General features: G+C 39.8%; 1 protein-coding gene across 4 annotated transcripts in view; it reads right to left on the reverse strand.

The window, feature by feature from the left end:
• Positions 1–343: 343 nt before the first annotated feature.
• CHST9 (carbohydrate sulfotransferase 9) overlaps positions 344–22,269 on the reverse strand; it is an 85,605-nt gene continuing 63,679 nt past the window's right edge. For all 4 annotated transcript variants that reach the window (XM_041477674.1, XM_041477677.1, XM_041477675.1 and 1 more), the window contains 2 exons: positions 17,168–17,205; positions 344–1,855 (listed from right to left, as the gene is read on the reverse strand). In XM_041477674.1, coding sequence (XP_041333608.1) covers positions 758–1,855; positions 17,168–17,205 — 1,136 coding nt within the window. In that variant the 3' untranslated portion in view covers positions 344–757. The remainder of the gene's footprint in view (positions 1,856–17,167; positions 17,206–22,269) is intronic.

Here is a 22,269-nt window from a genome sequence, read left to right on the forward strand (position 1 = left end):
GACCACAGTATGCAGGTATCACATGTAATGATGCATCCACTGTGCATTAAAATCTTAATTTTGTTGAATGCAGCAGCTCTCTGAAAGGAGGGTCACACTTGTCAACTCCAGTGCATCAATCAAAATGAGGCAGTGGGCTGGTCCTTCACAGGCTTACCCAAATCTACTCTGCTCATCAACTGAGCTGCTGTGTTATTTTTAGTTTGATGCATTTATATTCATGAGTGTCCTTCAATAAAAAAAGTCAGGTCTAAAATTGGCTACAGTCTAATAGTAATCAAAAAAACAAGCCTTGCAACTGAGAACATGGTAAACATTTAAAAAATTAGCCAATGATTCTTTATTAATAAGTGACAGAAAGTAAAAATACATTCAAAAGTTTTTTCAAAACCCATTTCTAAAGCAAACCAAAAAAAGAATCATGCCACTCTGAATTTTTTTTCTTAAACCATTAAAAGAACATTAGGTAAGCTAATGCAACAGCTGTCTGAGCTACTTCTTCCATAGAATAATCCATAATGGTAAAAAGAGCTTTTTCAGGCATTTTAGTGCAATTTATGCTGTTTACTGGTCTTTTTTTCTTTGCATTCTCCATAATTTAGTATAAATTGATATCACTCTAGCTTATAAAATCCCCACTAATTCAAGACAACTCTATTTAGCAGTAACTTCGTTTCCTTTCAGGGCTAATATCAAAGTAGTTGTTTTGAATCCCAACATGATAAGTATCTAGTAGAAGCCTGAAGCTATTCTAGTGCTATACAAGTGGTGATGTATAATTGAACATTAAGTAATCCAAGTAATAGAAGTCATAGGTCAGCTGTCTCTCCTCCTCAGACAATTCCTTTAAATATTGCCTCACTACTTCTGTACTTGTTCTCTCATCAGAGGAATGTCTGTCTTTGAATTTAGGGAACTTCAGATTGGCTGGAGCACCTACCAGATGCAGAAAGTAGTTGGCATCTTCTTCCAGGGTTTCAAACTTTCCTATAAAATCATAGTTGATGAGGCAGGGATAGCAGAGCTTACTGACTTGCTCCCAATGAATGTCCATTCCTACTGGTCGGTGGGAATCCAGCAAATATTGGATGAACTCCTTGAACTTAACTCCTGATCCTGTTTTCAGTGCTTCTTCATCTGCATTATGTCTATACTTTTTAATTATTGCCTTCCCAAATACTGGATGGTAATAGCTGTTTGGATGTTCAAATTTATCCCTGAAGGCAGATACCAGTCTTTCCATAGGATCACGTACAAATATAAACTTGGTGTACATGTTCAATCGTGTGTAGATCCCTTTTAAGTCATAACTGTCCAATTTCCTTAGATGCTTTCCATAGTGCACATCATCATGGGAGATGTTGTTTGCTGAAGCAGCGAGTCCACTGAGCACCATGAGGACCCTTTTCCAGTTGGAGCAGCCAGCTTTTGGCACTTCACAGTACAGAACCTTGTGCCTGTCCTCTACGTAAATTCTTGACACCAGGTGCACCAGGTGGGTTTGCAGCTTCTTTCTGCTGTTGTGTTTCCTACAGAAGTCCTGCAGGAAGGCCCTGCGCTTTTCCTGGGTGCTGTCTATGTCCTGCCACTCACTACCCTTGACAAATGTCTTGTTTAATGGGTGCAGAGCAGGAGGTAAATACACCCCTCTGAACCAGCTGAGAGGGGACGCACTCGTCTTCTGCTGCTCAGGCAGCCGGCTCCCCAAGGAGGCAGCCACCACACCGAAAGGGTCAGCCCTGCCCCGCCAGTGCCTGCTGCTTGAGACAGCCATCTCATGGTTACTGAGGCCCACAGGAGCACTTCTCCTCCACGCTGCTTTCCTTGGCATCCCCAGAGGCTGGAGCGTGAAATCCTGCAAACGTGGAAAGGACCAGAGCTTAGAGCACAGTGAGAGTCCAGCCCAGCCCACTCATGTTGCAGCAGCAGCAAGGATGGTGGAGTGTGCTCTTAACCAAGCCACACCTGGTACTAAAAAGTCCCCTTTGAACTGCTTGATCAATACACCTAATTTAGGAACAAGCTGGGCTAATTACTGAAATACATACTTCTGAAGATTACCTGTTAGCACACAGTAGGTCTTTCTACAAAAATAAATAGCTCAAGTCACACCTCTTATGAAATCAAAAATGGTTCACACAGGGGGGCTGATAGTCCTGGCAGGGGTGGCCAGGCACTTTTATCTACTGAGCACATTTTCCCCTGTGACAGCACTGGCTCTGGTGGAGTTGCACGGTTATTCTCTGGAGTGCACTGGCACAATCACAGTAACAGGCGTTGGATCTAGTCCCACCACCGAAACTAGGAGCAGCCCTTGTTCCCCCGGTGGTGGTAGGAGACAAAACCAGGGCCCCTAAAAAGTTGATATCAGTTGATATCAATGATATCAGGAAATCATCCCTCCAAAATGGTCTTACTCCTACCTGCACACAGATAGATGATGGAAGTGCATGCACTGGACTGAATGTACATGAGGTGTCTGTGACACAGGTGCCTGCACCTGAGCTGCTTTCACAGCTGATAAGGAAAAATAGATGCCTTTGGAGTCTATTCCATCTAACTTATTTAAACATCAACATTAATGACACCAACTAACTAAACATTAACTGGTGACCCTGCAAAGAATGTGAAAAGATGAGACTTTCCTCCTAAACGTCTCTCTGTATGTCCCCAGCCATTGTGCAATCCACAAACTGCAGGAACAGCAAAGCTTGCATCTGTTTTGATGTCAGATTCTTCCGGGTATTTTATCATGCAAGTTGACTGAGGAGTTTCTTGCAATATGGGTATATCTGCTCACTCATTCCTCAGTGGATTCTCATGTGTCTGCTAAGCCTTGTAGATTTTTTTCTGCTGTTAGTAGGCAAGCCTGCTGCATTGGGACACCTCTAAAGATACTTATTTTCATTTCACATCTGGAGAGGAGGATGCTGATAGACAGGTTTTTAAACAACTTGTTGCAAGTAACAGAGAAATGGTTAGCTGGACAGACAAACACAGACTACCTGACTGCTTCCATGAGCCTAACTTTTTTTGGAAAGTTACATAAAAAGGCTTTTCTGGCATAAACTGATTAAACATTTACGGGAAAGTTGATTTGTGGACTGGCAGATCATACATGTGGATTTGGGGGGATGATAAAGTTCACAGGCCAATTAAAATAAAGCTGTTAAAAATTCAGAGGAAAAATGTAAAAAATGGTAATGAAGGGAACACAATTTGCATTCCAGCTTGAAAAAAGCCTATGAAAAAACAAGCAGTTCTAAGGAAAGTTAGCATATGTTGCAGTGTAATAATTTCCCATAACAAAAAGAAGCCCAGGGGATCAGGCTTTTCTGTACTGCTGCAAGCCACTGACTAGCAGGTCTTTATGCCACTGAACTAATTTTTGTATTGGTGAAAACAAAAGAAGAGAGTTGTGCAGGACTTGTATGTCTGTGAGAGAGAAGGCATGTTGGTGTTTTTAGAGATGCAAAAGGATACTTGAATTAATTGGATTTGATGTGGTCCACTTTTCTAATATATTTTTAAAAAATGTATTCTGTCTAATATTTTATTATTTGTTATTTGTTCTTTAGGACAAATGAAATGTATGTGTCTAGAGATTCACCCCTTCTGCCCTAGGATGAAAATAATTCAGGAGCTAAGTCAGTGTGTAACAACAGAAAGCAGTGCTAGTAGTAAATCAGGGTATGACTATGAGCCCAATGGGAGTTTCAGCATCACAGTGAATGGCAAAGTGCCATTCTTGCAACTGCAGAACCACAGGCTTACAAATAATTTAAATGTTTTTACCTTAAAAGGGAAACCTGGAACTTAAAAAGGTGAGATGAAAAATACAGGATACTCAGAAACCAACTACGCAATACAAGGCTCAATAGAAGTAGGAATAAAATTGTGACACTGCTAAAGTAACTAAACGTTGTAAGTTCATCAGTGCAACTCTGGTGATTTTTAAAATTTAGAAGACAGTCTCCAATGATACATGGCTGTGCTGGTGTTCCCCACTGCAGAGAAAACTCAGGAGAGGGTAATACCTTCCTATGGTATGTCACCTGAATTTAGCAGCTCATTTCTGTGCAAAGAAACTTAAACCATCTGAATTTCAAACCAAAGCCAATAAAATGAGCCCTATACTTCAGAGGAAACTTCAGCCTTCTCAAGCCATCCTGTCATCCTGAACTAGTGGAAGATGCCCTAGTTCCACTAGAACAGGAGGGAAAAGGACAGACTGAAAGGTGTGTGTGGTCTTGATTTTGTTCCATTTCAAAGAGTCTGCCTGGGATCCAGGGCAAGCCTTGAGGGTGACCCAAGATCGTACCAGAGGAGGATTGTATTTTAGTTGCAGAAACCATGAATGCAGCTGTAGGAATCCCTGCTAAAAGATTTTTGTGGGATTCAAAACTTCAGAGAAGGACAGACAGAGCTATTCAGAGAAATCTCAGTACCAATATAAAGGAACAACTTATGCATAGTTGGAGGCAATTGGAAGGGGCTCCTTCCTAGTGAGATGAGGCAAAAGGAGAAAGAGTCACTTAGCACAAAAGGCCCAAACAGAAAGCAAAATAAAAAAATAATCCCCAAAAGAAAACCAAAACCGAACCAAACCAAACCAAAAGCCCCACAGGCCTACCCCTCCCTCCCTAAGCCAAATAAAAAACCCCAAACAAAACCCCAAAACTCTATGGCCAAAGAAATGATACAGGAAGATCTGAGGACCAAGAAGTTATCTGAATCTGTAAAATATTATTAGTTGCTTTCCTCTTCTCCTTCTCTCTGATACTTTACTTATCCCACTTATATTGGCTAATATATGTTTTTATGGTCTCCATGAGGGAGAATGTCCTTGCAGTAAATGCTGGCTGTAACTTGCTCTAAGAATAGGAATGGATAGTGATATTTTCCAAAGGCATAAATGGCTGGTAAATGACCATGGAAGTTTTCTAGCTCCAAAAAAAAAAATTAAAAAAAAAAAAAAGAAAAAAAAAGAAAGAGATCAAACCTTTCTTGCCTGAGTATGCCTGAGTAACTAGGTTAGTACCTAATGAAGGCGAGATGAATGAGAAAATGAATCAAGCTTTATTTTTAATGAGAAATATTTAACTAGACAGTTTTCTTAGGAAACTAAGAGAAATTGTTTCATAGATAGTGCCATGCTCCTTAAGCAAAGCTGCCTGACAGTCTGACACTTATCTGCATGAAAGAGCTAAAAGCCACACACTCTGAAAGGATCTAAATATTTTATGACACCAGTCTTACATAAAGAGAGCTGCCTTCTTTGGCTTGCTCTTGGTGTCAGTGATGCTTTGTTGTGCATTTTATGGAACTTTAAAGATCTGAACATCTCTATGTTATATCTTTTTTTTTTTTTTTTTCCCACAGCAATAACAAAGGTAAACAAAAACTTGCAAAACCAAACCAAACACTTTTAAAAAACATCCATGTCCATATATCTACATTCCTAACAGTCCATCCCACAAGCTGTTGAGCACTGTTGTTCTGAAAAACACCTGAACATACACAAACAGGCAGCATGCAGGCAGTGTCAGACACTGACTCTGGATCCAGATCTTCCCATGCAGACAGCCCTTACCAAACTCTTTGAGCCAAGTGTCCAAGGACAGGAACATCCATTTATGTCTCTTCAAAGAGCTGCTAAGTTTGGGAACCAGCTGCTTGACATGGGAGATGAACTCTGTGCTTACCTTGGAAAGATGCAAGGCTGTCCTTAAGACATGCTGACAACCTGTGCAGTAGGCTGCATACATTTAGTCTGAGAATTAAAACCCAGGGAGGTGTTGTACCTTTGCCAGTAATTGTGCAAACTGTCCTCTGTTTGCATGAACACATTTGAAAGAAAGTTAAGAAGTGGCCACAAGCCCAATTTAGAAGAGTGGAAGGCACATTACCTCTGTCTCACTTTAGCTAGGCTGGAACTGAAGACATTTAAAAATGAGTTTAAATTTGAGGAAAAAATGGAATTTAATAGAGTATTTCTGTGATGTGTGGCTACTGGCAGGCAACTCGGTGAAGCTGTTGAACAAAAAACATTTTAGAGTCATTAATGGGTTCATGGATTTTTTTCTTTTTTACATTTTTATTGTTGTAGATTCCCTGCGCCTCCCCATTCAAAAAAGGATTTCTCCTCACTGTAAAAATAAGTAGCCAATACTTTTTTATACACACTGAAGCTGTGTTTTCCTTTAATACCTTCACAAGCCACCGAGGTAGAAGAGATTGACTACTGCCAAGAATGGTTAAGACTCATCCCATTATGCTTTGTGGTGATTTTACAATGCTCGGGTGGGATCTCATCTAGGCAGTTTGCAATTAGAGCAACTCACCATGCAAAAAGATAATGATGTATTGGAAAGGTTGATATTCCAGGGCTGATTTACAAAGATTTAATGGCCTGCAGTGCCAACAGTGCTGTGTTTTCTAAATGCCTTAGTGCTGGATACTCAGTTTTACTAACAAGAATAATAAAATTAAATAAGCCAAACAGAAAAAAATATCATGGAGAATAGCAAAGGAAAGAAATATTCTGTTTTCTTGTGCTTTTCTCTGCTGCCAATTTACCTAGGATCTCTCTGCAGAAAATTGACAAAGAGAAATTTAAGACAAGGTTCATTTTCCAGTTCACACTCAGACTCTAAAATGATCAAGGAGCACATAGAGATGAGTCTCTTAATTTAGGTTTTTAGTGGAAGGCAGCTTGAATACTGGAGGACTATAAAACAAACATCCTCTTACTTGGATGGTAGGTATCTGTGAGTCTTTGAAAACTTTGGGACCAGTAGTTTCAGCCTAAACCCTCAAGTTTTTCACATAATGGTTGGAGGGGGCTCTGAACAAACTGATTTAGATCAAGATGTTCTTGCTCATTGCAGGAGGATTGGACTAAGTGACCTTTGAAAGGTCCCTTCCAACTCAAACTGTTCTGTGATTCTATGATAATTTTTGGGCACACTTAGAAGAATTTCTTAATCAGAGGACCAGGATTGTGGCAGATAGCTGAGACTTGGCATGCAGTTTAAACGTGAGGAAAAGTTTGCATGATTCCTATTTTCAGCAAGCCAGTGAAGCCTGGATCTGTTACTACCTCACTTGAGCTGTACAAACATGAAGAGCTGAACTTGTATGTGCAAGTTTTCTTAAGCCTGCCAAAAGGAGAGATTATTCTAACTTCTTTTGTGCTAGAAGACTATTTGGAAAACATAATTCAGAATGAGCAGACTCCTCTACTACTACTATGCTACCTGAGCTAACATGTAAATATGCTCAGAACACTCTCATATCATAGCAGTTTTTTAGTGTAATATTGGTGAGCTAAACAAACTCCCACAGGATCTCACAACGGAGAGACTATTCAGGCTGGCCACAAGTGTCAGAAAATACTTGCTGATGAGGTGCTTCACCTTCTGTGCAGTGGAGATAAACCTCTTGATTCATCACTTGTGCTTGTATCAGCTACTCCAAAGATAATAGGCAGCACTAACCCCTCACCTCCCAGCGGAGTAATGAATTTTTGGCTTATCTAATTTATTCAGGGCATATCACTGATGCTACGTTCCTCAAAAGCCAGAGGCAAGACCTTACTGCCACAGACACCACATTTTCCTATGAGATATGTATCCCTAAAACAAATGTACTTGTACCAAGCATCTCTAAGATTGCTAAAAAGGTTGAGGGAAAAGAAAGAAAAAAAAAAAAGAAAAAAGAGTATACAAGATACTCAGAACTTCCTTTGGAGACTAAGAGGCAAACCTCATAGTTTGTAGCTGAATTAGAATTAGGTTCAAAGGGGATCTTGTGAACTCTGAGCCAGACACAAAATAGAATAACTGATCATAGTAAGAAAAAAAAATACTGCAGGTAAATTTTAATTAACAGATACCAGTAATTTTAAATACTGCTTTTCAAAACACAGCTTTGTAAATCAGTGACTATTGCCCCTAGATATGTTAGCAGAAAGTCCAGCATCTCATTGCATGGTGACTTGGAGTTATGGCAGTGATACAGACCAAGATAGTGAAGAAAAGGGCAGAGGGAAAGAGAGGTTTTTTTTTTCTTTTTATATGGTGTGGCTAAGTCTCAATGATTGGTGTGGAAAAATTTGAAGGGAGAGCCGCAGTCCAGAGATGGTTTTGGAGGAGAACAACCCAGGCCCACCGGCATTGGGGAAAGTGGAGAGGCCCAATGGGGTAAGATAAACAGTAACATTACCACCTGTTAATAAGGAAACAGGACAAATCCATTTGTCTTTAGCTGAGCCCTCATAGGTACCCAGCTCCTGGCTTTGCACCAGCCTCCCCTCCTCTCCCTGCCCTGTCTTGATCTACAGAAAGCACAAAGTCATGCTAATGAGGCAAGACAGTCTGCACGAGCCACTTCCACAAGCTGATTCACATGGTCAGCAACTTGGATGAAGCAAATTAAGCTCTAATTTACTTGCCAATTCTTGATCAAATCGGGAATTAACTCCCTCCTGTTTCCACCTTCACAGTCAAAGCATTTGGATTCTCCAAAGCATGCTTTGAATGGGAGGAATAAGAAAGATCAAGGCATAAATAATAGAAAGACTAGCAATAAAGATGTTATTATCTTCAGAAACTAAGTTTTGTGTGACAGATTAAAGATTAACCAATACAACTGCAAACAAGTATAGCAAATAAAAAAAAACACTCCACTCCCTTATTACTAATAAATAAATAATACTGAAGGTCACTTGACAGCAATAATAGAGTGGTTTCAGGATAGTGCAATGCTGATCCTGCTTCTCTTGCTTCCTGATAACAGTTTTATGGTGCTGGTTCTTTGCATATATAACTTCAAAATAAGCACAGAGCCACTGCAGACCTGACAGCTAGTGTCTGGGCAGAGTCTGCAGCCAATTTGCATGGAGTGCATGTCAGCCTAGATGTGCAGCTAAGATGTGCTGTTAATAAAAAGCAATTTTCAGGTCATGGACCTCTTAACACTTGGCCATATTTAGCTCACCTCCTTCCTACCTAGCAACACCTGTTTTGGGTACAGGTAAACAAGTGTGTCAAATTGTTTAATTCTGAGCTCTGTTCTCCTCTGTATTAGTAAACCCTAAGTCAAACACTGTGATCAGTGGCCAGAAATCTTCACCAAGACTCACTCACATTTCTGTACAAAACAGCAAAGCACCTTAAACAACCTGAAATTCAAAATGTACTAAACTAAGCATGCAGTATTAATTTTATGAAGCATAGTGCTTCGTAACAAGTAGGTTTACCTTATGTATAGAGGGAGCTTAAGTCTCAAGATGACACTTTCAGGCAAACTCTCTGTATATTGCATATTGATCTCTTATTTTAATTCATGAAATGATGCTAATGTGCCTACTTTTTCGTAACTTAAAGCACAGAAGCAAATCAAATGACCTAAACAGTTCCTGCTGTTGACAAACGCAATTCCCAAAATTGCTATTTTCAAGTGTATTTGAAACATGTCTTTGAAAAAAAATAATGTCTCTTGCATGTTCACAACTCAAGCAAGCAGGAATTTTTGAGCGCATTTCATATTTCAGACATCTATTTTCCTCTCTAAAGAAAAGGGACGCCAACATTTTTTACCCAAAGAGGGGACCATGTCTCAGCCCTTGCTGATCAACACCCAGTCTGCACAGGAGAGACCCTGTACCCACTTCCTTGTCTGCATGAGTAGACATAGTTTGCAGGAAGCTGACCAAACTGCTGGGTGTTAATCCTGGAGGTTAACCCTGCATGCTTACACTAAAACTCTGGCTCCCATTTCCCAGCAAGTGCTTTGAGAATAGAGGCCTGAAATCTAATGCTCTGCTTCTGCACACAAAGCAGAATTCCTCACATTAGTGGCTGTGGCAAGATTCACAGTTTTGTTTTTTTTTTCCCCCTGGTAAACAGAATCCATCTCTATCTTGTTTGCAGGTAAACACACTTATCTTCCAGCATAAACAAGACATCTTGCTCTTTTAGAAATAATAAGAAAAGTTTCAAATGAAACTAAGTTCAGATGAAGAATATTAATGTATATTCAGGCATGAAGAATTCAATTTCTCCCAAACTGCTTTGGAAGAGACACTAAGATCTCTAGAGGTCTCAGAGCATTTTCCCTTCAATCAAAATTAGCATTTAATTCAAATTAGATGACTTTATTGGTAAATAAAAAAGAAATAGAAATGTAAATGCACTCTAGGTAGGCAAATATCTCAAATACATGTTTGCCTACATTTGTACACTTTTAAACAAATTTGTGTGTTCATTTCTAACAGAAAAAATAATACTTGAGAATTGATTGCATTCATAAATTAGAGTGGGAAAAAACAGACTGTGAATTGACAAAGGGCATTATTCGCCGTACACTCCATCCTCACACTGACTGACCCTGTTTCACTGAACGGGGCCGTCATGTCTATCACAGGTAAAAGAAAATACACCAGTTTATTCTGCAGCAGATTTTTGTGTGGCTGTCCAGCCAATATGCATTAATATGCAAGCAGTGCCACAGCTGATCAGTGTGCCACCCAAACACTAACTAGTTCAAGCACCATGCCTCCCTGAAGCACAGGAATCATAAGAGCAGCACTGTGTTTAAGGGTAGCTGCACCCACCAGAGCCAGTGTTTGGTTTTATGCAAGTCCCTTGACCTTCACACTTCATTTTTCCATGTCTGTAAACCAAGGAAAGATAATAATTGCCTAGCCCATGTGAATATTGTGATTCCTACTTTCTGGTTAACACTGGTAGAAAAACCTTGCTGTTTTACAGAGCAAGAAGAGACAGAAATTTGATAACTGGGATTGCCACACAACTTCCCAGTCCATGCTGCACTTCATTGCTCAAACCTCTCTCCATGTCTTATAATACTTCTGTTGAGCATTCAGACTGTTGCATATTGTTATGTTTGTTTGGTTTTTTTTTTTTATAAAAAGAATAAGTCTTCATAAAATTCAAGATATTTTTATCTTCAGACACTGTACTTATGTTCCTGTCTATACAGCCTGAGAAACAGTTTCCTCCACAAGGGACTGAGAAGGTTCTCACATAATAGTGTCTGCTGTACTTATTTAAATAATAGTTTCTCCTGCATTTTTTTTTCTGAGAGTCACCACCTTAGTACTATATATTATGCACTAATCAGTGAAGGATTGTTATGTTATCTGAACTCAAAGGGGGCAGAGAATCTTATCAGAAACAACCCTTATCAGCTTGGAAGAAAATGTTATGTGTAGGGAAAAATGGAACATTTTTTCCCAACTGATTTTATCTGATAATATATCAGATTAAAAATTAAAAATTAATTTAAAAAGAAATGCAACTTCTGCTTACTCATACAAAATGTGCAGGGGGAACAGGAAGGATCTCATATTCAACCAGACAGGGTTCAGAGCTGTCCACCTCAAACAAGTGGACAAGTGAGAACCTACAGGACATGACCAGGGAGCCCACCTAGTGGATCAGGGAAAAGAGGAGTGGCTGGAAAGTTGTCTAGTGGAAAAGGACCTGGGGGTGCTGGTTAATAGCAGCTGGATCTGAGCCACTGTGTGTGCCCAGGTGGCCAAGAAGGTCAATGGAATCTTTGTACCAAAAATTGTACAGCCAACAAGGGTTTGTCCCTCTCTACTCAGCACTGGTGAGGTCACACTTCAAGACTGAAGCAAGGAAGATTTCCCTTGGTGGAGAAGGATCAGCTTAGGGAATATTGAAACAAACTAGACAGAAACAGTCTTTATGGAACAGAAACAAGGATCTTATGGAATGCACTCATGAGTGTTGAAAGAGCTGGAGGATGTCACTGTGAGCCCATTCTTGATTATCTTTGAAAGATCATGGTGATTAGGGAAGGTTTCTTGAGGACCGGAAGAAAGCAAACATCACTCCTATCTTTAAGGTTGGATAGCAAGGAAATTAGCTGATCAGCTTTGCCTCATTACCTGGGAGCATGACGGAGCAAGGGACTACTCCTCCCCAGGTGCATTTCACCTTGATGAACTTAATGAGATTACTGTTGCTCCATTTCTCCACCCTGTTGAAGCCCCTCTGAATGGCAGCACAACCCTCTGTTGTATCAGCAATTCCTCAGCCCAGTTTTGCATCCTGTGACAACTTCCTGATGGTACACTCCATCCCATCATCTTAGTATGTAGTGAAGAAGTTAAATGGTATTTATTCATCTGTGACCCCTGGGGTACTCCACTGGTGATTGTCCTCCAGCTAAATCTCATGTTGCATGGATTTATGAAGAGGGGAACAGTCTAATAGCCCTGTACAAGGAGAAGACTGAATCAGTGGCAAGGGGAGAGTACTGGATCTTGTTTATCTCAAATTTACTATGGCTTTTGGCACTCCCATAACACTTTCATGAAGTACAGGTTAGGTGAGTGCTCAGTGAGTTGGACTGAAAACTTAAGCTCTAACAGTTGTGACAAACAAAATGCAGCTGGAGGCTGCTCACTACTGCTCCAAGGTTGGTGGTGGTCCAAAAGTGTCCCACATCTTTATTACTGACCTGGATGGTGAGACAGAACATACCCTCACCAAGTCTGCAGGCAATACAAAATTGGGAAGAGTAGCTGATACACCAGAGGGTTGTGCTGCCATTCACAAGGACCTCAACAGACTTGAGAAATGGCTAAACAGGAATTTTGTGAGATCTGACAAAATGGAATGCGAAGTCCCGCAGCTGGGGAAGAACAACCCCAGGAACCAGTACAGGCTGGGGGCTGCAGAGTGGGAAAGCAGCTTTGTAGGAATGGACCTGAGGGTACTGGAGAACAAGCTGCTTGTGAGCCAGTAATGTGCTCTCAAAGCAAAAAAGGCCAACAGCCTCCTGGGCTGCATTAGGCAGAGCAATTCCAGTAGATCAGGAGAGGTGATCCTTCACATTTGCTCAGCCCTGGTGAGACACAGACACACTGGGAGTGCTGTGTGCAGTTCTGGACTTCCCAGTGCAGGAGATGTGGGCATACTGGAAGGCATCCGTTGTATAAATGGACACAGAGGTAGACATGCTGGAGTGAGTTCAGTGAAGGGGCAACAAGGTATTTAAAGGTTAGGAGCATGTGACATACAAGCAGTGGCCAAGAGCTGGTGCTGTTTAGGCTGGAGAAGAGGAGTCTTGGAGAGATCTTATCATTGTATATAACCTGGGAGGGAAGAAGTGGGGGGAGTAAAAATGATGGTGCCAGGCTCCTCTCAGAGGTATCCAGTGACAGGACAGGAAGAAGTAGGCACCAAGTGAAACACAAGGAATTCCATATAAATATAACAAAATACATTTTTACTGTGTGACTATCAAGCACAGGCATCTTGGAATATCCAGGAACAGAACCACTATTCTTGAAGGTACTAAAAATCCAGCCAGATGTGATCCTGAGCAACCTGCTCTATGAGTAAGGGGGTCAAACAAGACATCTCCAGAGATGTCTTCCAACCTCAACCTTAGGTTAGTCTATAAAGCACATGAGGGTGAAACAATAGTTCAGTTTGTTTAGTGGGCTAAATGCATTAGCTCTGTCATAGATTTAATATTAATTTTGTATAAATACGAATAAAGTACGTAACACTGAGGGGTATGATCCCAAACTGGGAAAACAGAAGGAAGGGCCATACCTATCAGATAACCTCAAAGTGGCAGGACTTGGAAGCTGGCATAAATGGACTGAAGTTTTTTTTAGCTAGGTCATTTGAGACGATGAAGGGGATAGAGGAGAAAACTGGAGTAAACTACAGCAGTGCACAAGGGCAACCAAGGAGTTTGAACGGTGAAGTTTTCAATCATGTTAATATAGATTTATTACACAATGAGCCCGAAGCAACCTTCAGGTCATAATTTATTTCTTATCACGGTCTGTGCAACAAACTTATATTGTCATTTAACAGAGGTTTGAGTTATCTTTGACTTCGTTTCTTTGGCGCAAGGTGTGCACATACTGACAGTATGTCAGAACTGCAGTAATCTGTGGTCCAACCCCAGCTCCAGCAAGCACATTGCCTCATCATTATCCTTTCTGTGTTCCTGCTTTGCAGCACCACATGCAGAAAGGGGAATACTCCCTGACAGAGCACTGACTGAGGGATGGATGTGCCACTTCAAGAGAGTCTGCCTTGACAAAAAACTCCTCAGTGACAAAACAGAGGGACAGGTATCGTAGAGTCTCCCAACTTGACCTGCAGCTTCACTGCAGAAGGGACAGGCTCAAGGCTGAGCTCAAACACAGCTTTTTGGATTTTAAACCAAAAGTCTGACTCTCCAAGCAACTTCAGCTTCCAAATGCAATTACACATATTGTCAGTCCTTCAGAGATTCAGAGGCACTGGACACAACTGTATGTAGGAGTGTATATTAAGACCACAACACAAGCAAATATGAATGTTAAGGATGAAACATAAAGGATTTCCCCAGACAAATTTTGATTGGTGGTCTGTAATGTGTTGTTTTGCCAATACTGTTACATAGAAACACAAGGTTTTTTTCTTGTTTTCTTCCATTTTCCTCATCAGTCATTAACATGCTACAGTAAACAGGCTGTACATTGGTGACAGGACTTACCCCTGAAGTTGCAAAGGTAGTTAAAAAAAGGTGTTGAAAAGCAGAGTGTGTGCTACATCTGGTTGACTGCTGGTGGTAGATGGCCACTGCTGTTAAACGAACATACATATTTATATAGATAAATGACAAAAATGGTGTTTGAGGAAAACCAGCAGATGCCTTGTGATTAAAGGGAACAAAAGCTAGTGAAGATGACAACTGTAGTGAAAGGTTTCTGGAAGCAGATACTCCCTTGGTGTTTTGTCTATGTCACGTTTCACTAAACTTTTCTTAGGCTTTAGAAGAGCTAAGAACCACACAGAGACCAACAGTGGTCTTCAAGATTAGAGAGGTCCCAGGTGCGCACCCCCAGACAGTCAGGGGTTTACCCAGCAGGAGATCTCTGGGGCAGCAGCTTTATCATTTCTCCATCCCCTCTCTGTTTCACTCACCTCTCAACAAGGTATTTCCTGCTATTTGCCCCTTTGCACTTCTGCTCCTGTCAAGTCGTAACATCATCCATCTTCTGCAGAGAGCTTCTCCCTCACTTAAATTTCTGGCAGCCAGTGTAACTCACTGTTGCTGAATTGAACTTAAAGGGGACTAAGGGATCTTACCCTGCGTATAAAATTTTAACTTCAGTATTGAAAATAAAAAGAATCCTTCCATTACAGATATTCCATCATGATCAACACCCATTTAAATATTGTTGTTGAAGAAATACAAGTACAAATTAAATATGAAGTGCTTATATAATTGTGCCCTAAACGACAGACTTGAAAATTAAATTGATTTCTGTTCTGAAACACTCTTCCGGTTCTTGGAAATCCAAAGGAAATTTATATGAAATGGGACATCACCACTGAAGTAGTGCCCATTTAAGTGGGAATGTCCACAAATCAACTTTTCACAGCTTTATTTAGATACATTCTGCATATCAAGACAACATAATATTCTTCCAAAATTAGATACTCTTAGATTAACTGCAGAGAGAGAGAGCAGGTGAACCATTCAATGAAGCCTGCAGGAAAAGACCAAGGCTGGTCACACGAAGCACAACACATGATCCACCATTTGAAAACGTGGCAAGGTTTTTTTAAATCACAATACATTCTTCCTCAGAAAAGGGCAATGGCATGCACCGAGCAGATTTTGTAACACAGAAAATGTGCAGAATTAGGTCTCCAATCAACCATTCACACACTGCCAATGTTGCCTCAAATTGTGGTTTAAAAATACAAGTGCCCCCCCTTCTGGCCAACAGAGACGCCCAAAAGTGGCTTTGCAAGAGATTTCAGGCTGATTTTAAAATGTAGTTTCAGTTTTAAAAGTTAACTAGACTTGTTCTAGGAAATAAACTCTCAGTCAAAGCACGTAACTCCCATTAAATTCCAAAATATTTCTACAGTTATTTTTAAAAAGTGAAAGATTTCCTTTGCTCATGCAATGCTACATTCTGGACAAGATATCTATCCATCAGTTTCTCAATAATGAGAATGTTGCAAAAGCTCTGAATATTGCATTGTGCCACAGGACCAGGCTTCCCATAAGTGTCCAGACATGCAAGGGTTTACTTGGTGTTGAATGGTGCCAGCCCGGGCCACTGAAAGTGACACACTGACATCTGTGCCATGCTCAGCCATGGCAGGGGACTTGCTGTTAGACCCAAACCAGGCTGCTTTAGGTGGTCAGTCCCCTGTCAGGTTAGTCCTTCACTTTGGTGATCAGTTCCCAGGTAACTGTGATGTAATTATTCCAATGCCTCGATATATAGCTTAGAGGGAAGATGGCTTAAGGGAGGGTAGTTGCTGGACTGCAAATATTTTAATGATTGCTTTTTAAGTGGCATTTCAAAGTAAATCTCACAAACAATCCAGATGCCCATTTATATGCCATCTGGACAACAGTATTCAACAGGAGGACAAGAAGTCAAAGTATGACAAGCAAGCACACTGCTTCTGTGGAGTCAGGTCCTTTCAACCCACAAGGGCATCTCAACTGAGGAAAGCAAACTCTGGGTTTACTCCTCTCTTTCTGGTTAGAATTTTTTTCAGTTTAGTTCCTACATGCTTTTCCTGATGTTGAAATGACAAATTACAATATGTAAAGGTTTTTTCATAAATAATTACTCTTGATACAGTAATAAAGACAGGATTGAAAACGCCTCTGCAAACAATGTCACAGTTTAGTGCAGCCTCAACGAAAATTCATGGCAGAAATAACCTAAGGAACACTGAAATACACTGAAATATGCTTACATATGTTGTTCAGGTATTTATATCAATAGCTTTCTGCCTTTTGAAAGGAATACTAGCAAACAGAAGGGAAAAAAAGGCATAATGTTGTGCTACAAAATTTTATACCAATGAACAGATTACCTCTGGCTTTGTCCTCAGCACCAGCTTGGGAAGTAGATGAACTGAATTGCTTAAATGGCAAACTTTAGATCAAAGTGATGGCTACTCTTGTGAATTCAACACATCTGCAGAGCCAGCAAGTTGTCTGACACATGCTCCTTAGCACACCTGTATTGCTATATTAGTGTATCTCATGAAGTTCTCCTTTCTACTTGCCACAACTCTACTGTCTGAAAAAATAAGTTAACAGAAATATAAAAGTTTCCAAATACCTGATTAATTGTCTCTTGTTGCAGCTTTTTTCCAGACTCTGAAAAGGAAAGAAAATAATTAGTTTGCATATATTTTAATCAGTATGATAGAGGACATTCAGAGCAACAAACAATAAATTAGTAAAAAAAAATCAAACCCCTTAGTTAAGAAACAGAATTTGACATGTAGAAATGACTTGATAGTTTGAAATGGAAAGCAACGTAAAATAAAATAAACACAAGCCTCTCTTAAAAAAGAGGTGTGATAGAAAGAAGATTGAGATAGGTAGCCAATCTTGCCAACCTGGAACCCCACAAAATATTTAAACATTCAAAGGGGAGGAAAAACATTCTAATATGTAGTATGAAGCCTCTTAATGTTGCAAGATGTACTACGTGACCAAAAGACTGGTAGCATCCAGCTCAGGATTTGACCACTGGAGGAGAAAAGCAACTTCTGCCATTACCTTAAAATAAAATTAAATGCCTGTGTCAAGACTGAGGCTCAGCACCAGCTGGCCCAGGGAGAAATTCTATCCTGATATTATCCACAAAGTGGCAAGTTGAATTATGGTCTTGTTTCCTTATTCTGGTCTTCTTCTGCAGTATCCTTCAGTGTGCTCCTGGAGATAAAATCAAAACCTAGACAGAACACTGCTTTTCTACACTGTCTGGGACTATAGAAGCAAGGACACCTCAAACCTGTTCTTGCTTTTTTGACCAAAAGGGGCAGTAATTTGCTTCATTTACTGCTCCCATGCACTAGTTGTCAAAAGGGCAGCTGGTATCAGTTTGCTACTGGAGACTGTCCACACATATTGGGGAAAGTCAGGAATTTCACACTTGCCTATCCAGCTAGGCTACGTGCACCCTGAGGGTTTTTAAAAATAATAATGATAGGACAGGACTTACAACCTGTCAGTATCACTATTAACTGTCAGGGGAGCCTGCCTAGCTCAGGTGGCTGCCACCTCCAGCCCTGGAAAGGATACTTCATTTCAACAAAACTTTTCCATATTGATAAGTGTGGCACAAACAGAATTTTTAAAATGAGATGAAAATATTTAAAGTGTTAAAATACAGTATAAAGACTCTACTTAAAGGAAAAAGATCCTCCCTTCCCATCCCTAAGACTACTCCTCTTTTCAATGAAAGCATTACAGATTATTCAGATGAAGATAATGACTTTAGGCTATATTATAAGATTGTCTCTTATGATAATTACTTCCTGCATGCTTGTATTGTGTTTTTATTTGCTAAATATAAAAACTATGTTTTTAAAAACCTCCACAGAACTATTTTTTAGGGAAGACTTCTTAAAATGCATTCGTTTGCTCACTGAGTTCATCTTTAGGAGAAATAAGATTTATTCTTGTAACAAATATTTTAGCCAAATAGATTGTTGGTAATAGAAGATTAAAGGGGTATGTGTTTTTAGCATTCTCTAATGATATACAAGTTGCTAGGAAAGCAGAGTGTTTGAAATCTCTGGTTAGATCAACACTATTTTGCTCAAAGGTTTGTGGACTTTGAATACTGATGCTTTCCTGTTTCCCAGTACATTTGTTTTTAGGCTATTTTGATTCACTTTAAAGGAATTTTAATAACTTTCTGTTGACAGCATGGACAGCTGGTCTTGAGAATTAGTGAAAATTCACTTGCTGACTGAGGAAGGAAGTGACATCAATGAGTTTCTAAAGTCAGCCCTGAGGGAAAAGTGTGCTCTGCCAGAGTAGCCTTTCATGCCATTGTATTTCCAGTGATGCCTCAAGATGCAAACTGCATTATCAATCAAACTTGTGGTTTCTACCTCAGACAAATATAGAAAAAAGAACAGAAAGACTGGGAAAGACCTGTGCAGCCATTCCTGACACTACTAAGAAAAAGGTGAAGAAGAATTTATGGTAATTCTTTCCTTGTTCTCTCTTTCTTTTTGTAATTTAAATGTACAATATCAAGGAAAAGGCAGTTGCAGAAGTGGCTGTATGATACGACAGCAATGATGACATGGGTTAAACAGGACAGAGATTGACTGTTGGGCTGTTAAGGATAGAAGAGAGATCAAATTCAAGGTCACCACTAAATTGAATACTGAGTTCTCCATTTATTCGCTAGATGATCCTTGTCCTCATCACAGAACAACTATGTGCATTTGGCAGAGTCAGCACTTGTGCTCAGAAGGCACCAAGGTCTGTAATAACAGACAGACTACAAATCAGGGTGGAAATATATTGGCACCATTACATGGGGAAACTTGCACAGTCCTGGTGTGTATTGTATTATTGTTTTAGAAGAAACATCACAAAAAGCAGTGAAAAAACATGACACCTACAGTGCTGAAAGGGGTTTCAGTTTCCAGCTGCCAGACAGGGCAGGACAAGGCCATTGAAAGTGGGCAGAATTTTGTTTGTCCTTTTGTCCTTTGGGTTTTTTTTCTTTTTCTTTTTTTCCTTGTTTGCCTTTTTTTTTTTTTTCTTAAATTCACAGAATTATCTTACAATGACTAGTTGCTAATCTGTTTTATTTTTGGCATTCTCACTTTTGAGGAGGATGTTCTTGTGTTGGTGCCTTGTGATCATTTGTGGTGACCATCAACCCATCAACATTCACCAGCAGGATTCAAAAAACACCACTGGAGAGAGTACTCCTAACTCAAAGGACATGAAGCAATGGGACACTGACAAAACCAGAATTGTCAGAACATGTCAGCCAGCCCTACAGGCAGCACCTGCTGTCATCAGTCTCATGAAATTCAGGTAGTTCTTGACACTTACAAGAAGATCCATTTCTGGTAGATGTACACATGCTAAATTTAAAATTTTTGAGTTTCTCCCAAGCCACTGCAATGAGGCAGCAGCTTATGCAACATCATCAAACCAACTGGGAAATTTTCTGCCATCTGAAAACTCTCATGGAAGCTGCCCAGCATGTAGGCAGAGCATTCCCAGAGCATACCTTCTGCAACTCAGACTGCTTGTGAGCAGCTTGCTCTTCTCCTATATTTTTCTGAAACTTCATTTTTCTACCTATCATCTTGCAAACTGTTCCTAAATGGGCTCAACAGTGCCACCTGAGCTAAAAATCACAAATCCAAAGGCCTTAATCATACACAAATAACTGATAGTTTGTTATTTGAAAGTTGTATTTATCAGTATGAACTATGATTCTTGTTTGCTGACACTGTGCTTTCCTACCACGCTAATTGAGGCCAAGCTGCTGCAACTGGATACCAGTGATGTTTTTTTTGCATCAGGACTGGAGAAACGTACCTTTCCCAATTAATTTTTAGTGATTTTCTTTTGTCGCTCTAGTTGCAAAAAGTGTAATGGGTAGTGACTGGTTGAGATAAATGGCCTTCTTGGGTTGACCTCAAGCTATATCACTTTAGAAAAAAAAATTACAACAACATTGTTTAAAAGAATACTCTGTATGTTGATACACTAATTAATATACTAATTCCTGTTTCCAGGGCAAGTTGGTTTTTTAAATTTTTTTTTTTTTGTTTTGGTTGATTGTCCATGATTAAAAGATTACCTTACTGAGAGGAATAATGTATGTTTTCCAATGTAACTGACAGCTGGAAGACATGAGAGTGTGCCATCAGTGTGCCTCTGCTGCTGTCACGAGGAATGGCAACACTGACTCCTCAGCCTCATGCACACAGCCTGCACAGAGAACCACACATAATTATGCACTCTATGCCCTGCTTACCTCCATACAAAGGAATGGCATATTTGTGCAGGTTTACAGATTAATCTGCTGTAATTCCCTTTAGTGTTAAACTACTTCCAGCTCAAATATAATTAAGATCACCAGGTACAAAAGATTCAGATTGGAAATATGAGTACAATCCAGCAGAACAAATAACAGCTTGATGCTGTTCTTTATGTTCAAATAGTTGGATACATTAAGGATTTTGACAGCATGTTTGTTCTGTAAGTATGTAGATGAAAAAACAAAGGTTTCATTTCAAAAGGCAAGACATTACTACTGCATTTAATTAGAGAGAAAAATCCCTTAAGTATACAAATCTGCCAATTTATGTGACGTGACTGCTGTAAGACCTAGCAACAATGGATTTTTTTTTCCTTACAAAAATCAAATCCAAATTTATATGTACTTCAAGCAACCATCATAAATGTCAAAATAAAAGCTTTGGAATAAAAAGTTTGCTTCCTTAAGTCTTCAGATAATTCTACTAATATTTATGGCATGGCAGAAAGGAAGGGGATGAACAGAAAGGCTAAGTCTGTTTCTCTGTTCCCAAATATCTGAGGGTTTCCAGAAAAACTGAGAATAGTGTGGAGATCTCAGGGGGCAAAGGGGACCCTCAGCCTTGCTCTGAAACTGCCATATGTGTAATCTGGAGCAGCCATATTCACTTAACTTCAAGGGGGAATGGTACTTCTAAAAAATCATTTGTGAAGAGGGAATTTGATGCTCTAATACCAATTTAGTTTTGCTTTTCCAGTGAAACAAACCCTACTAAATTCATCTTTTACTTTACGTTTCTAGACTTAAACACATACGCAACCTATCAAGTTGTGACCTACCCCACTTTGATTACTGCAGTCCTGATCTACCAGCACAGATTCTGAGAATAGTAAATAAATCAAAGCACTCATTTTTGATAAACTTCTGCAGCAAATTCCCATGGCACCAGAGCCTGGGGAAGAAACACTCAGATTTGTTTTTCAGGCTTATAACAGACAAGGTGTGACACTAACAGATTATCTTCTGTGAAAGCCTGTAACTAGGCACACAAAGATTAAAATATTTAAGGCAGAACCATACATTTCCTATGTTTTATCAGCAGAATCTCTGGAGTCTGCAAGCAGCACAGCTCTTGCAGACCTGCACATAATTTCCTCCTCCTCCTAATAAGGAATTCAATAAACTGAAAGTGCTCATTTATACCATTGCCTTCAAAACCTAGTTTAGCTTACTGTTGCACCTCTATGATAATTATGCAACTGAATATGATTACAGTGGCCTAAAATATATTAATCACTTCTTCATGGTATTGCATAATCCTTCTCAGTTGTCACAATGCCAACTCATAAGTTGCCCTGGCAGAAGGAAACATAAAAAGAAACCCAAGTTGATACTGATTGAAGCAAATG

The sequence above is a fragment of the Pyrgilauda ruficollis genome, unplaced genomic scaffold (assembly GCF_017590135.1).
Source record: "Pyrgilauda ruficollis isolate IOZ18807 unplaced genomic scaffold, ASM1759013v1 scaffold41, whole genome shotgun sequence".
Lineage (NCBI taxonomy): Eukaryota > Metazoa > Chordata > Aves > Passeriformes > Passeridae > Pyrgilauda > Pyrgilauda ruficollis.